This window comes from Pteropus vampyrus, unplaced genomic scaffold (assembly GCF_000151845.1).
Source record: "Pteropus vampyrus isolate Shadow unplaced genomic scaffold, Pvam_2.0 Scaffold261, whole genome shotgun sequence".
Taxonomy (NCBI): Eukaryota; Metazoa; Chordata; class Mammalia; order Chiroptera; family Pteropodidae; genus Pteropus; species Pteropus vampyrus.
The window spans coordinates 316,167-333,463 of NW_011889042.1; the positions used below are offsets into that span (position 1 = coordinate 316,167).

Sequence of the window (17,297 nt, forward strand, 5' to 3'; positions counted from 1 at the left end):
CACTTTCCCAATGTTTAAGCTGAATTCTTGGAAAAATTATTTCTTATTTGGTTTATCTTTTTGTTTTTCAGTTGCTGGAGGAGGACCCGTGGCCAAAGCTGAACTCTAAGGACCATATACCTGCCCTTGTTCGTAGTAATGCCTTCTCAGAGAATTATTTAGAAGTCCCAGCTGAGATAGCTCGAGGGAGTGTCCAGGCTGCAATCATACCTTCAAAAGATCCAGAACCACTCGAAGAAAATTGCACTAAAGCCCTGACTTTAAGGATACATGATTCTTTGAATAATAGCTTGTCAGTTGGGCTTGTGCCTACCAATTCAACAAACACCATCATGGACCAAAAAAATTTAAAGATTTCAACTCCAGGTCAAATGAAAGCCCAAGAAGTTGAAAGAACCCCTCCAGCAAACTTTAAAAGGACATTAGAAGAATCCAACTCTGGCCCTCTTATGAAGAGATATAGACGAAATGGTTTAAGTCGAGGTAGTAGTACTCAGCCGGCAAGCCTCCCCACAACCTCACAGCGAAAGAACTCTGTTAAACTTACCATGCGACGCAGACTTAGGGGCCAGAAGAAAATTGGAAGTCCTTTACTTCACCAACATAGAAAAACTGTTTGTGTTTGCTGAACTATATTTGGAAAATGTTTTTTTCCCCCCAAATTTAGGATATGAAGGCTTTTTGAAGTTGGTGCCGAAGTTGAACTTTTTTTAAAGGGACAAAATAAAAATAGTATAGTTTGACTTTTTAGGATTCAGCAGTTTTATCCTGGACTTGTACTTCCTTGTATTATAAATGTGAATTTTATAGATGTTAGGGTATAAGTTGCTGTAAAATGTGTGTAAATTTGTATCCTTTACACAAACTCAGTGTCTGATACACAGTAAATGTAACAACAGGGCTAAAGGTTAAAAAAAATCAAAAGACTATTAGATTTTAGAAACTTTTAAGCTTTTAAAAATGCTTAAATTTGTATAGTCACTTGTGATGAAAACTACACAACTTTTTAAAGTAAATTATTAAGCAAACTGGAAAAGTGATGTATTTTCATAGTGACCTGTGTTCCACTTAATGTTTCTTAGAGACAACTAGTGTCTTTTAAAAATTATTTTTTATTTCTAATTTCATAATTCAGAACTAAATTTTTCATAGAAGCAGAAGTGGTGAGCCATGCTCAAGTAGCTGGGTATTTAGTCTCCTTGTCCTAATTAAAATACTATGCAGTCTCTGATTTCTGTAACATTTTCCTAAAACATTAATCATCAGATATCCTCACTAAATCTTTGGAGTAGGAGGAGGTATATTTCCCTAAAAAGATGCCCTTCTTAATCATCCCAGACATTCAGTGGCATTACTAGGTCTTAAAGTAGTTACTCCCTCTAGTGTTTGCATAAAATCTGTGAAGTTTTTCTTGCTATTTCAATAATGGATGGTGCTGCTAATTCCCAACATTTCTTAAATTATTTTATATATCATACAGTTTTCATTGATTATATGGGTATATGTTTGTTCATCTAATAAATCAGTGAACTGTTCATGACATTGCTGGTTTTTGTTGGTTTTAATGATTTAAACTCGTGGCATGATCATGCTTTTACAGTAACAATTTAAAATACATGTAATGTTCATTTTTTCACTCAACTTTTAATTTAGAATACATCGAAACAGGCGAAATATCTAGGTCAGTTATGGCTTATGAGTGATGAAATATGTAGTAATCCAAAATGAATAAAACTGTGTACTTTGGTAATATAGGAAAAAACTAAAAAGAACTAATACTAAAATGCTAAGAGTATGTCATTTTGGTGTGGTGAATTCGAGAAATTTGTAAAACTTATTAACTTATTAGAAACGACTGCTCATTGAGAGATCAAAGTGTTGATTCATACATTCAGCATTGATTATGCACCTATAAAACTATGTACTACACAATTGGAAGCATCTAATTTTTCATAAGAGGATTTATTGAGAATCAGTGGTCTGGGTAAAACGTTAATTGTGGCTAGATTTTAAAGAGGATTTTAGGATACTGAGGAGTTTGTTTTTCAGATCTTTCCAAGATAGAGACATAGCAACTAGCAGACACTTTTGGAATCAATTTATTGTGACGAGTTTTTTCATCTTTTAGTCCTGTGATACCATGTTAGTTACACCACATAGGAATTCAAATCTGAATATATTAAAGAAAGGAAAATCCATTTAGCTACTTTTCACTTTTTCTGCCAGTGGTTGTAAAGACAATAGTCCTATACATGCAATTATAATTTCCATTTCATCAGAGTAAGGGATTAAGTAATCTCAATTTTTTCAATCACTTTTTAATGCAAAAATGCCACAGCATTCTTTCCCAGATCATATTTTTAGTGCAATAGAGTCCAATTGCATACCGTACTAATAGTTATCTAATACTGGAAACATTTTTATTTTTGAAACATATAACTGCGAATGCTAAAATTAGCTCTTTTCTGTATGTGTTCCCGGGGCTATGTTTAGGCCTGTTCTTTAAAGAGTTGATATTAACGCAATCACAATTGTTTTACTGTTTCTATTTTTATTTAAATTTTATTTGCTTTATGTAACAGATCAGTTGTATAATAAGTGATGGAAAATTCATGATGTATAAATTGGTACATAATGAAAAACCCACATCAGACCCCAAGGCAGCCATTTTGAAATCAATCCCCAATTTGTATGTTCCTTCAGTGATAATCTATGCATGGACATGCAACTATAAAGTTTGTTTATCTCAATATTAAATCTTGAAGATTTTTCCATATCAGTACATCACAGAGCCCATTTTTCCATATCAGTACATCACAGAGCCTCCTCATTCTTGAGTATTTTAGTCTGTGGATATAAGGTATTTAACTTTGCCATTCCTTAACTATGTCCACTAAAAGGAAAACACTATTCCTTTACTCACACAATACTGTGTTGCCAGATGTGTGGGTTTTCCTACACCAAGCAATTCAGTTTTCTGCAGACACCAACTGGGTGTCCTACAATTCAGTCATGACACTACCTGTAGTTATCAGATTTTACAAACTAAGGGCCCAGTCTCACAAGACTGCCCCCATTTTAGACACCAATTGTAAGTCACAGATTGTCATATACACGTCTGAACAACTGGTGAAAAATCAGGGTTCCTACAATCCCCTCCACAGGTTTGATAATTTGCTAGAACAGCTCACAGAACTCAGAAAACATTTTTACTGGTTTACTATATAATAAAGGATATAGATGAAAAGATATATCAAGGGAAGTCCAGAAGGGTCCTCGCTGCAGGAGCTTTTGTCCTCATAAATTTGGGGTGCATCACCCACCTGGCATGTGAATGTTTACCAACCTGAAAGTTCTCTGTGAACTCCATAGTTCAGGGATTTTTATGGAGGCTTCTTCATGTAGGCATAAATTATTAACTCAATTTTCAGCCTCTTTTCCCTCAAGGAGGATGGTGGTGAGGCTGAAAGTTCTACTTGTAGTCGTAGCTTGTTTTTTCTGCTGACCAGTCCCCATCCCGAAGCCATCCAGGAGCCCACCAAGAGTTGTTTCATAAGAAAAAAAGACTCTCCTATCAAGAAACTCCAAGGGATTTAGGAGCTCTGTGTCAGGAACAGGGGTCAATGACCAAAGACAAAAGATGCTCGTAGCACCTTTAATTGCCAAGGAAATTACAAAGGTTTTAGGAGCTGTAGCCAGGAGCCTGAGACAAAGACCAAAATCCATTTCTTATATCACATCCACACACATTCCTTTGAATATTTTGGAAGGCAGCTATGGACACCACTATACCACCAACGCTCTTTTCAATATTTTGTAGAACAGATAATTCTTGATATATCTTATGCTTCAAAGATTAAAATAGGTATATATTGCTGTATAATAATACCTCAAAATTTATCAGCTTAAAAAAAACATCTCCAGTTTGTGAATGTCAGGAATTGGATTGACTTAGCTAGGTTAGTCTCGTGGTTGTAGTCAGGATATCAATCAGGGCTACAGTCATCTGTAGGCTTCACTAGGGCTGGAGGACCTGCCTCCCACAACAATCACTTCAGTTTCTGGTCATATGTGTCCCACCATAGGACTTCTCACAAAATGTAGGTTAACTTACACCCAGAGCAAATGATACCAGAAAGAAAAAGGCAGAAACCACAATGTCTTTTGTAACCTAACCTCAAAAGTACCATGTAATCAATTCTGCCATATTTTATTAGTCACACAGAACATATCTGAAACAATAAAGGAGGCAACTAAGCAGGGCATGAATATTGGAGGTAGACATCATTATGGGCCATCTTGGAGGCAGTCCATCAAAATCTAGAAAGAATATAGGCTTTTCAGCATTGCTTTCATAAACCATATACTAGGTTTGTTTTGGTAATAACAATAAAGTTATTTTCATCATCTTCCAGATTTCAGAAGATTGCTCTAATGCAGTGAGGAATTTTAAGTGTATTTTCCCCTAAATATATTATGTCACTAAGAAAAGTTGAAAACTTAAAATTTTAACCTTTGAGGCAAAGTATTTTGGCAGTATGAATGGTTGCATTAGGGATTACATATACAAACTTATAGTCTACTCAAAATCAATATTTTACTACTTAAAGTAGAACATAGAACACTTACCGCAATATTACTCTCTCCTATTTATGTTACAGTTGTTTTATATATTACATCTATATATTTTGAAACCCCTTTGGGCAATGTTACAATTTTTGCTATAATTTAAAATGAAACATTTTAAAGAACTCAAGAGACAGTCCATGATACTCACCTAGATATTTACCATTGCTATTGCTCTTCATTCCTGATATTCTAAGTTTCCTTCTTTTAGCACTTTAGAAAATATGTCACTTCCTCTGGCCTCCATGGTTTCTGATGAAACATCTGCACACATTCAAATAGGCTCTGCAGTTTTTCTCTGGAAACTTTCAAGATTTTTTGTCTTTAGTTTTCAGCAGTATAATTATGATGCAGGACAGGGTGGGGTGGGGGGGCGGTGGTGAGGGAAGACCAAGCCCTGCACAGAGAGAAGAAAAGGGTCCTTTGGAGAAGCGTGTAGAAAGAATTCAACACACACACCAAAGGTAGAGTCAAAAGGAAAGTTTATTAGAAAAAAGATAATACTCCACAGACAAGAGTGTGGTCTGCTCTCAGAGGCAGAGTGAGAAAGACAAACAGTAAAGGCACTGAGAGGGACTCAGAGGAACAGACAATAGAGATGAGTACAGTGTGTGTGTGTGTGTGTGTGTGAGAGAGAGAGAGAGAAAGAGAGAGAGAGAGAGAGAGAGAAAGTAAAGGCACTGAGTGGGACCCTGAGTGTTCAGGGAATTGAGCTTATATGTCATTCTTTAGTTCCCATTTCCTTTGATATGGAGATACAGTGAGGAAGGGGAAGAGCATGTGGCTTGAAAAGGTAAGAATACTATGAAGAGTGAAAGGTCTGCTGCTGGCAGTTCCCAGCCTTTAATCTATAGGTTCCCCGTGGTTTTGGCTATAGGGAATGATTCTTGGTTGCTGTTTCCCTTTCATAGGTGTGGGGAATGGGTTGTTAGCAATCACAGCAGAAATCTTCCTTTGTTTTGAAGGTGTCCTGGCCTGGCTGCAGAGCTGATCAGCATATTGCAGTTTCTGAATGGAACTTGAATAATATTTTAATTTTCTTACCTCCTCCCTACAGTAGTTATGATATATCTACATATGGATTTCTTTGAGGTTTTCCTGCTTGGGGCTTGCTGAGTATTTTGAATCTGCAGGTTTATATCATTCACCAAACTTAAAAAATTTTGAGCTATTATTTCTGAAAATATTTTTCCAGCACGTTTTTCCTTCTTTTTTAAAAAAATATTTTTCTTTTTGTTAGTGTTTTTGTTATATTTCTGAGTTCTGAAATTTCCATAGTTTCTTCTTTATATATTCTCTTTGTTGAGATTTTCTATTTTTCCATTCACATCAAAAGTGTTCACAACCGCTTGTAGGAGTATTTTTATAATATTGCCTTAAAGCGTTTGTCAGATAATCTGTGTCATTTATGTGTTGGTATTTGTTTTTTCCATGTGAATTGAGATTTTCCTGGCTCTTTATATACCATGTAATTTTGGATTATATCCTAGACATTTCAATATTATGTTACGACACTCTGGGTCTTATTTAGCTCTTATGGAGAACGTTGATATTTTTGTTTTAATAGGCAATCAATCTGTTTAATTCATGCTGCATGTTCTAATCCACCTTTTGTGGGCTGTGGTTCCAGTGTCAGTTCATTTTCCAAAGACTCTGCCACGGTGCAGTTTGATCTGTCTCTTGTATTCATTACTCAGTGGCTAGTTGGGAACCTGGGCACTGACCTACCTGCCAGTTAAGTTCTCAAAATCTTCAATATGCTGATTAGGATCAGATCCATGCTTAATTTAAGCTAGGGGGGTCACTTTCCTGAGCTTTTCCCTCTCTACAGTTTCCATGGTACTTTCCCTTTCCTTGAGGCTCCCCTTTTCAGTTCTCTGGGCAGAAAGTTGGGACTTTGGGAACCATGCATTTCCACCACTGTGTCTGCATTTGACTGAAAATTAAAATATTATTGTTCACCACAGTTCTATGTAAAATCAGATTATTTCACCACTGCTTAAACGATGTGATTATTATCCAAGTGTTTTAGTGGCCAGAGTTAGGGAGGCAATGGTTTGCTTGAGGCTAAAAAAAAATCTTAATCCTACCAAAACACACATTAAAATGTCAACTGACATTAAAAATTTGACAATTCCCTAGGGACTTTTGTTTTTGATTTGCAGGACCATAGGAGAGGCAATTTTAGTCATTAGTAATTTATTATAATGGACACTGCAGCAACTGGAAGAACACAGAACTGACTCTGTTACAGTGAAGTCAGTCTTTTACAGTGAAAATGAGTTTCTTGGCTGAGATTGCTCAGTTGAAAGAACAGATTGTTGAAAAGTTTCCCCTGGTCCCATTACTTTGAAATGACTCATGAGATGGCAATATGTACTAAGCACTCACAAGTTACTTCCATTCAAAAAAATAATTACCACAAATTTTCTCTCTATTTGAAGGCTCCTAAGAGAATCTCACACCATCTCTGTAGAGGAAAAATTGGAGTAATTAGGACTAGTTGGTTAATTAATAATTACAACTAGTTGATTTGAAGAAATTTTTAACTGGTTCTGAGTATTTTAAATATATTTTTTCTTACGAAAATCCTATGAGGCTCACAATATTCTTTCTACAATTTACAAAATGGAAACCAAGGCACAGAAATTCACCACCACTAAAAAATGTGTAACTTCAGATTATTTCATTTTATCTGTAAATGTCATCACTCAGTTACTCCAGTCCCAAACAAGGGCATCATCCTTGATTCTCTCTTTCCTTCTATCCTACACACAACACATTATCAAGTTCTTTCAATTATCTCTTCCAAAATATTCTGAAATTGACAATTTTTCACCTCTACTGCTTCACTTCTAGGCTCAGTTCCAGACCGCATCCCCTACCTGGTCTACTGAAAGAGGCCCTCTACTTGACCTACTGTTTCCACTCTTATCCCTTCCCTGACAACAATTTTTGTTTAGTAGATAGAATGATCTTTTAGAAATATAAATATGTTCATGACACTTCCTAGCTGAAAGTCCTCCAAATCCCACTCTAGAGAAAAACTGCAATTCCTTATAATTCTACGCAAGATCATAGTCCATCTGGCCACTGTTTACGTCTTCTAACTAGTTTGCTATCACTTTCTACTTAGCCACTTTGCTTAAACCTTACTGTTGTTCTCGTTCTTTTTTTTTTCCTTCTTAGAAGCTTTGTACTTACTGTTTGTTCGATAAATCAATAAATGTTATCATTATTATAATCTTACAGGGCGAGATCTTAATCTCTTCCTTACCAGAGATAGAAACGGGGAAGAAAGGAGTCAGGCGTGGTCCATAAACCTGGGTCAAATCGACAAGATTATCTGTCGCGCCTCTCATTCGATCAACACTCACTTGGCTCCAGGGGTCCCAACAGCCTAAATCAGCCTAGGCTCCCGGAAGGTAAACACTCCAAAAGGGCGGGGCAGAAGGCGGGTTTGGTGTGGGTGAGTGGCCAGCTAAAAGTGATTGGCAGCTGCCACGTCCACGTGCTTTGAGCTTCGAACCAGCTGTCGCGAGATTCGATGTAAACAGACCAGTCCTTGGGTCCTCCGATTCCCAGCTTGAGACGCTCAGGTGAGGTGCACGGGAGTTTGGGGCATGATGCTCTTTTGACAAAGACACGAAGGTGCTGTCTGCAAAGGAAAATATACATGTCCGTAATTCCTCCTCACCTGTCTGCGTTCGCAACCGAACCTGACACCTCGGCTTTACCCGAATTTACATACTGTTTTGTTTTTCCTCGAGCCCCAGCGGATTGGATAATTTCAGGAGGCGGGTCCGCCTCTTTTCTACTTGCTGGTTGGAGAAACTGACCTCTAAGGGCGGTGCCCGGCCGTAGCCAGTTTGCTTCTGGGATTGGCTAGAAAGGTAGTTCCGCTGAGGAGTGGTAGGAAGTGGTAGCCGTCAATCACGAGGGGAGACTCCAAACAGTGAGCCTTGAGCTGGAGAACAGCGTTTACCGGCGGGGCGGCCGGTGAGGAGGCTGGCGGGGCTGTGGCTTTGGGGAGGCTTGGAGAGGATGAGGGGCAAGCAGCATGAGGGGAGAGGGCTTGACTGGCAGGAATTCGACGAGAGAGCGCTATCGAGATTGGAGGGGGAGGGGAGGAAGGGCAAGGGGCCAGAGGGCGGCCGGGGGCAGTGGTGGCTCAGCTTTGGAGGTTAAGTGGGTAGCGCTGTGCTAGTGGCTTTCAGGAGAGTGGGGCCTTAGGGATCGGTCAGGGGTCGTCCTCATGAGACAGGGCCCATATAGGACAGTTCTTGGTGGGTTGTGTTTTGGAAATAAAGGTTGGAATGGAAATGCGAGGATTGAGGGGCTGGAGGTGAAGATACTCATTGAGGAAGGGGGTACCTAGGCAGGTTGGGGCAAAGGATGTTTTGGTTGTAGCAGATGGGACTCATCAGTTTGAAAGTTGTCAAATAAGGTGATAGAATATTTTCTACTTAGAAGAAAGGGTTGTAGGGGCTTTCGAAATTAGTTCCAGGCTGTGGGCTTTTCTGAGTGCCTTGTAAGAGATTTAATAATGCTGTCAATCTTCCTTTAAACTTTAACCAAGTACACTCCATGCTCTGAATACCTCTCCAGTGATTCAGATGCTCACTGGACAATCAGGAATCAGGATTCGGTGATGTGACAGAAAAGAATAAGGGCTTCTAATGTCATAAGTTATTTTATATTTAGACTCTGGCGATTAGGTTGCAATAGCAGGGGGTTAACATGATTTTTAAAATTTTGTTAAATTATGACCAGGTAGTCTTTTTAAAAATTTTTTAAAGATATAATTGACGTGTAACATATTATTTTCAGTTGTACAGCACATTGATTTGATATTTGTGCATATTGCAAAATGATCAGCACAATAAACCTAGTTAACATCCATTACCACATAATTACAGCAAGTTTTCCTACTTACCTATTACCAAAAGTCTTAGTTGGAAGGTATTAGTCTGCTGTTTCATTTGGTCTTGAAATATTGCACCATGTGTATTTTCACTATCACAACATAAGATTTCAGTAAATTCTTTAATTTTGGCTCACAAAGGTAGCACATTTGATTTTATAAAGTGATTCTGTGCTAGACTTCCCGTCCATGATCTGGTTTTCTTACCTTTCTAGCTTATGTTAACAGTAGATCAAAGGGTCCAGCAAGAGTTAACTAATTTTGTGATTCTGAGGCTTGGTCCAAATTAAAATAATCTAGGTAATTTGAAATGTAAAAAATCTACTTCCTTTCCTGCCTTCACCCTTTTCCAGTGTCATCGGTATTGCTGAGAAATTTTCCTACATTTTAGGCATTTTTGACAAGGGATCTCTAGTGACAACCATAAACCTTTCTCCTTACCCCTAACAGTAATAATCCATATATATATATATATATATATATATATATATATATATATATATATGTATGTGTGTGTGTGTGTGTGTGTGTGTGTGTATATATATGTATATGTATATGTATATGTATATTTATTTATTTATTTTCTGGAAACAGGTTTTGCGAATGAAGCTATGGCTACAGATTCCCCCAGAAGACCCAGTCGTTGTACTGGTGGAGTTGTGGTTCGCCCCCAGGCTGTCACGTAAGCAAATTTCAGATAAGCCTAATAGCTGAAGAAAAGATTACTAAGAATATTAACTAAGATTCAGGTTTCCTTCTAAACAGTGCTTACTTTTGTAAAATCTATTTAGTTTTGGCTTTACAGGATGGTAAATATTGCCAAGGCCTAAATAAAAGGAATAATTGGAAGGTCAAGTTGATGGATTCAGCACACTTACAGAGTACATGAAAAGCACTATGCTAAATCCTAAAGAGTAATGTTTTTTTGTACTTCAGTTTTAGCAGTTAATGGGTTATTAAGTCAATTTAGTGGATCAAGACCATTTTTAAAAAATAAAATGGAATGTAATAGAAAATATAGTTGGGAGTTAGTATTGTTTTGTGTCACACACAGATATAGTCATATATGTATATATGTTTACTAGAATGTGATATAAAATGTATCTCTTACTCTAGGTCTCGGTCAGAAAGTTACAAAGTCAGTTTCATAAAGAGTACATTTCTATGTTTTAAGTATTCTTTGACAAATACTAGGAGCATATAATCAATCTAATGTGGTTTTAAGATATGTATGCTTGAAATCACTAGAATCAATTAAAAAGATGCCAGCAAAACAGCATGAGAATTTAGAGGGAGTATTTTAGTGGGAGTATTTTATATCTGAAAAGGTTTCATTAAGAAGCTAACATTTATAGTGTACTTTAAAGGCTGAGTAGTATTTGAGCAATTAGAATCAAGGGTACATTTTATGCAAAGGGAATAGAGTGAGCAGATGTGGGAAAGGCAAGCTATTTTCATAAATGAAATATAGGGAAGCTGACCTATTTGTAGTAGACTGGGGTGGACAGTTATGACCCTTCAATACCTGGTTAAGAAGGTGAAACTTGTTTTCTGCTTTTTAAAATGTTCATAAGGGAATTATAGCATTTTGGATTATTTTCCAGGGAATTGTAGCATTTCGGATTATTTCCCTCGGGCAGTTTAGCATGTTACATAAAGATTGCCTTCTCAGACTAACAAAAGTATATGTGTAATAAGATATTTCACCACAATACTTCCTTTTTTCCTCCTTCATTTCCTAGGGCTATATGTCTTTGCTAACCACGGACCATGGCAATAAGTTCAGCATGTTATTAGCTACGAGTTAGATATTATTTTAGTCTTCATTTTATAGGTGAGGAAACCAAAGGAGAGAGAAATAATTGTTCTTGATAACAGTCAAGAAGGGGAACCTGAATCAAACCCAGGCAGTTTGTCTCCACAGTCTGTACACCTATGCAGTAGTCTATGCCTCACCGTGGTATTCAACATTTATACCTTTATTATGCAGTACATAACTTTAGTGGTTTCTAAAAAATATTAAATTCATTCAGTTTTAACAATGCTTGAGCATCTACTCCATGCCTAAGTACTGGCTCATAGATTCCGGAGATGTAAATCAAATGTAAGAGATGGATTTCTTTCTGTAATAGAGTTTACATTCTAGTGGGGGAAACAGTAAATAAATAAAGTAGTTAGAGGCTCTGATCAATGTACATGTGCTGATAGAAAATCATGGGCAATGGGCAGTATGAGTTAAGGCTGTCAGGAAAGGCCTCTCTGAGGAAGTACCACTTTTAAGCTGGATATCTGAAAGGAAGAGAATCCAGGCAGAAAGAAAGCTAGTGTAAAGGTCTTGATTTAAAGAAGAGCTTGGTGTAATCTAGGAATTGAAGTTGCATATGGATGAAGCAGAGTAAGTTAGGAGAGTGGCAGAAAAATGAGGTTGGAGTAGTAGGCCGAATCAAAACAATTTTTTTTTGAGGCTTAATCAGTTTTTGTAGGTATCTAAAGTATATTTTAAAACTAGGATTTAGGAGAACTCATTATTATTTTTTAAATGTAACTTTCATATCTCTTCATTGAATTTAATATGGTATTTTGAAGAAATTTTTATTTTTCCACTTGTTAATATGTATATACTTCCCATTTAAAATATCTTAGGGTCCTTATGCATTTTAATATTTTCCCATGTCTTGTTTATGCCAAAAGTTCTATGAGGACTTCCTAAATAACTCCTTCTAATGCCTGCATCTCCAACAAAGTACAGATTCATTTTGCTATGTACAGGTAAGGGACTAGATTCATAATATACAGAAAAGGTCGCTAAATACTGAGTCATCTGCAACAGTTTGTTTTTGCTCTAACTAGGGCATTCTGCTCTGGCTCCAGAGGGAAGTTCTGCCTTAGCCAAGTCTTCTGTCATCACTCTTTCAAATAGGAGTTAGAAGTTATCTTTATCAAATTAAGAGAGCATGACTTTTAAGAAGAGATAATGTCTAAAAATGTTAAAACCTCATTTGGGTTTAATAACATACAGTGAAACCAGAAAGCAGATTAACAGAATTATCAATTGATGAGAGTTGGTCTTTTCTCCTCCTTTAAAAATATTATAAATGATTTTGTTGGGCTTATAGAAAGAACTTTTCTATGTTTTGTCTTCAGCTGTCATGATAAATATCCATTTCACTCCTTTTCAGGGAGCAATCCTACATGGAAAGTGTTGTGACTTTTCTACAAGATGTTGTGCCACAGGTAAGTGTCTATGTGGCTTCAGAAATAGTAGTTTTTACTGTTGACCAGGGAACTTCTGAAATGTTCTGTTTCCTAAGCTTGATACTAGTATCATGAACTTTAGATGTTTTAGCATCCTGAACATGAGTGGGGAGGAAATATACTTGTCTAGATGTGCCTTAGTTTTGTGCTAACAGTGGCACAATTATTATTCCTCAGGACTTGCTCTCCTAAGAGGAATCAAAGTGAGATGTTAGTTGAGAGATGGGACTCAAGCCTCTTCTAGTTGGCTTCTGTTCCCCAAATCTTTCTCTTGTCCTAGTTAAATGTTGCCTGTCTGGAGTAAGAAAAGCAATATATATGCTTTGCATTTCATTAACTAGATATTATATTAACTAAATACTATACTGAGCACAAATCTACATCCCTTTCATATTGAGCAGTAATTTGATGGCCAGGTAGAATATTCCTTGTTACTCTAACTTATAAGAGAGAAAGCCCCTTACTGTTTACTCTGTATAAATGTGAGGGTGGAGAATGAGAGCAGCCCTCCTGAGATCATGTCTAGTGCACTGTTGCCCAGACTTAACATAAGTATCACTTGGCACACTTGTTAAAAATAATAACTTTCAGGCCATTCTCCCTTAAAGTTTGACTCAGTGTAGTTGGGGCGGCATCAGTAACTTGTATCTGTAGTAAGAATCTCAGGTAATTCTTGTGAAATCATAGCTTTGGGAAGCACTGTTCAGTGGAACTACTGAAGGGAAAGGTTTCTGTATATTCTCATGGTGATATCAGTGTTTCCTGACTGCCAAGGTATCTGTTTCTGCACTGTTCAAAAAGGACATCCATAGATCCAGTGTGTCCCAGCTTTATGAGAGCGTCCTAGAAAAGTCTAAAATCCAGATTTCAGTTGTATCAAACAAGTCGTATTCATCAAATAAGGGAAACTACCAAGGAAGGTTGATGTTCCCTTGTTTTATTTTGTCAACTTAAATGAAAATAGGCCTTTCTTGAGGAACTTGGTTGTCATGGGATGTCATGTTGCTTGAAACAACCGGAGATAATAGCAACATTATCAGTAAGTGTTATGCATGTTAGTACATACTGAATACTTAATTGTCAAAGGAATGCATAGCAAAGAAAGCAAGAAAGAGTTAAGTTCCAGGGGACAGTTGGAAGTAACATTAGTTGAAGTGACTGGAAAGGTTGAGTATTTGAGGTTCAAGGAAACTGGCTAGCTGAGTATGGTAGGCAACAGAGTTGCTGTGGCTTTAGAGCATCCTGTACTTTGCAAAGCATTCCAGGTTTAGGTTTTCTATAAACTGCTTTCTCATAAGCCCTGAGCTCTGGCATGAGGCTAGTTCCAAGGAACGAGCATTTAAAACTTTTTGTAATTTGCTTATCCTTAGAGTGCCTCTTTATCAAATTTTTACCAAGGCACCTTTCGTGCTAGTGGAAACCCTGAGGAGCAAGTTTTTGTTGCCTCGGGGAGAGGCTGTGGTCAGAGACTTTGAGGGACTGGTTGGAGACTTTGCTAGAGAAACAAGAATACCAGATTAATAGATTGAAAATAGGGGCTGCTAAAAGTGATGGAGTAAAAATGCTGGAAGGAAGCAGATTAATTTTGTTTTTATGAACATACGTTAGAAAGGGGATATTCTATACAATTGACTGAGGATTTGGGTCAGAGTAGTAACTGTGGAAGTAAGGTAGTCATGGACCTAAGAATTAGCATATTCATTCAAGAAACATGTTATGCAAGTCATTCTAATTACTGTGGAAATAAAGCAAAAATTCAGGCAGCAGACAATTACTTGAGCAGCTGGGTGGTGGGGTGGGGGTGAGGGAGTAGGGGGCGCAGTGTTAAGCTTAGCATTATGCTGAGGGGAAACCTAGTGCTTATCCTTAAGTCTTCATGGTCTAGTGTAGCAGTCTGCCGACTTTTTCTGCAAGGGGCTGGATGAGTTTTACAGTTCACACAATCTCTGTCTCGGCTACTCAGCACTGCTTTTTATGTAGAGCAAAGGGAAGGGTTGTGTTAAAATAAAACTTTATTTATGAACATAGGTGTCACTGAGTGAGTCTATGCCTCACTGAGAATAAAATATCTAAACATGGGCAAAGGACATCATAAATTGAGAGGCAAAATTACATGATGTCCTATGCCTTCTTGGTGCAAACCTGCAGGAAGTCACATATGAAGTAGCATTCAGATGCTTCAGTCAGGCTCACAGAATATTCTTGAAAATTATTAGTAAAAATAACCATGTCTTCTAAGGAGAGGAAAACAGCGAAAGTATACAAGCCTTGTAATGAAAGTCTTATTTTATCCCAAGGAAGAAAGAAAAGTTCAGGAATCCCAATACACCGAAGGGCTTCCTCCAACCTTGTTTTGTTCTGCATAGCGCGGAGAAATCAAGGACGGTGGCTTGCAGATGTTGTAAAGGAATTGAGAGAATGTTGAATAATGCCGCAAGTGATAAGCAGTCTTTTAATACATTCGCTAAACTGAAGAAAATGTTGAAAAAAATGTTATTGCTTTACCAGATTAAAAGAGAACCTGACAAAGAGTGTATCTTAAATGTAATGTAGTATCCTGGATTGGATCCTGGAGCGTAGAAAGGACATTAGTGAAAAAAATTGGTGAAATCCAAATAAAGTCTGGGGCTTAATTAATAGTAACACACCAATTAGTTTTACAGTTTTGACAAATGTACCATGATAAGATTTGATGAGATTAGATAGTTGACATTAGGAGAAACTGGCTGAGGGATGTATGAGAACTCTTTCTAATGTGTTTAGTAATCTAAAATTATTCCAAAATCAAAAGTTTATTTTTAAAAAAGTTTTCAAGGACAAAAAGAGCAAGACTAAGGAAGAAGATGAGGATGCGATGGTTGAAGATAAAGTTGGTTCTAATTCAGGTTTTTCTCTTCTCAAAAAGAATTAACTGCCCTATACACATCTTACTTGTTTTTTTTTTTTTTTTAAAGACAATTGAAATCATAAGGATTTTTTAAAAATAGTAAACCTGCTATTAAAGTAACTGTCTTTTAGTAGTACTTTCTTTGGCTATTAACTTTGTATGGTACAGTACAGGGGTTGTAAATTGGTATGGAAATTTACAGTAGGCCATGTATAACATATTATATATGGGATGGTAGTTCTTGTGTGTTTTTAATACAATTTATATTAAATATTTGTTCTGTGAACTGAGTAACACTTTATAATTGAAAACATTGCAGCCCTTTGGTTAACATTCTAAATGCTTGTAAGTGTATACAATCTTCAAAAAATTTTAAATAAAAACATTTGCTTTATTGAGAGATGACTCCCTCTGAATACTGATAATGGGTACCTTCGACACTTTTCCTATGACTTTAGGGAACTTTATGTTTATTATGATTCTTGTAGGCTTGTAGGAACTAGCTTATAGGTTGGGTCTAGAAGCCAATAAGAGACTGAAAAAATAATACTTTTTTTCCCCCACCTCCAGTACTAGCCCGTGCTGTCTAACTGTGTAGACAAGCACAGAATAATATTGTTGAAAATTCTGAAAGAGTGTAATTGCCTGATCATAAATACCTGGGAACTAAATAGATACATGTACTTTTGTTTATTTCTTAAACCTTTTTATTTGTTGACCAGTATAGGGGATGATTTAATTTTTTGAGTGCCTTTGAATTATAGTGATGCTTCCTAGTAGACTATGAACATTGTGTTTTAGGTTTCTGCAGTTCTTTAACTGGTTAAAAAACTCTTTTTTTTGACCAAAGTTATCAGTCTCCTGGATAACTTTCTTTGGGAGTACAAGTATTACAAAATATGCTAGTTCCCAAGATGTAGGATTGGTGAAGTTGTAGAGGGATGGGGTTGGCTTTATTTAAGTTACTCTTTGTTTTGAATGTCAGTAATATTAGAGCAGTAAAATGTTTTTCTTCAAACGTTTCTGTTTACCCTACAGGCTTACAGTGGAACACCTGTAACAGAAGAAAAGGAGAAAATAGTCTGGGTCAGATTTGAAAATGCAGACTTAAATGGTATGGTTTTAGATTTTTTGGGACATATGAATTAACTGTTTGAGGTTACCTGATTCTGGAAAGAGAACCCTTGAGTCAGATTACTTTCTCTTAGTTTTCAATGTAAATTAATTTAAAAAGTAACATAATTATACTACAGAAACTTCATTAGAACTAATATTATATTATATAAGTCTGAAAGTAACTGTAATATATAGTGCCTAGCCTTAAATTTTAAGTCCAACTGAGATAAGATTTTCTTAGAAAAAGAAGTTATTTTAAATTCAAGTGTGGTCAGTAGTATAGGATTTATAATTCTAAAATAATCATTAGTGTTATTTATTTATTACTATTATTTTTTAAAAATAATTTTTTATGTTGACATTGGTTAACGAAACCCAATAAGTTTCAGCTGTACATTTTAACAGTAAGGCATATATATATTTACACTGTGTGTTCACCTCCCATAGTTAGATTTCTTTCTGGCACCACATATATGACCCCTTTTACCT

At 36.6% G+C, this 17,297-nt stretch overlaps 1 protein-coding gene and 1 long non-coding RNA gene across 3 annotated transcripts in view; one reads left to right on the forward strand and one right to left on the reverse strand.

Moving 5' to 3' along the window:
* Positions 1-719: 719 nt before the first annotated feature.
* On the reverse strand, positions 720-8,224 carry LOC105302091. 2 transcript variants are annotated; one of them, XR_896789.2, is made up of 4 exons: positions 7,904-8,224; positions 7,047-7,096; positions 4,790-5,023; positions 720-4,320 (listed from the first exon to the last, which is right to left on the reverse strand). It is a non-coding gene; the product is annotated as an uncharacterized LOC105302091 (long non-coding RNA). The 2 variants fall into 2 exon arrangements; XR_002776224.1 differs by having other exon boundaries at positions 4,778-5,023.
* Positions 8,225-10,144: 1,920 nt separating this feature from the next.
* The window catches only part of BCAS3 (BCAS3, microtubule associated cell migration factor), a 535,625-nt gene continuing 528,472 nt past the window's right edge, over positions 10,145-17,297 (forward strand). The window contains exons 1-3 of the mRNA XM_023520385.1: positions 10,145-10,232; positions 12,730-12,784; positions 16,731-16,806. Of these exons, the coding sequence (XP_023376153.1) occupies positions 10,162-10,232; positions 12,730-12,784; positions 16,731-16,806 (202 nt within the window). The 5' untranslated portion in view covers positions 10,145-10,161. The remainder of the gene's footprint in view (positions 10,233-12,729; positions 12,785-16,730; positions 16,807-17,297) is intronic.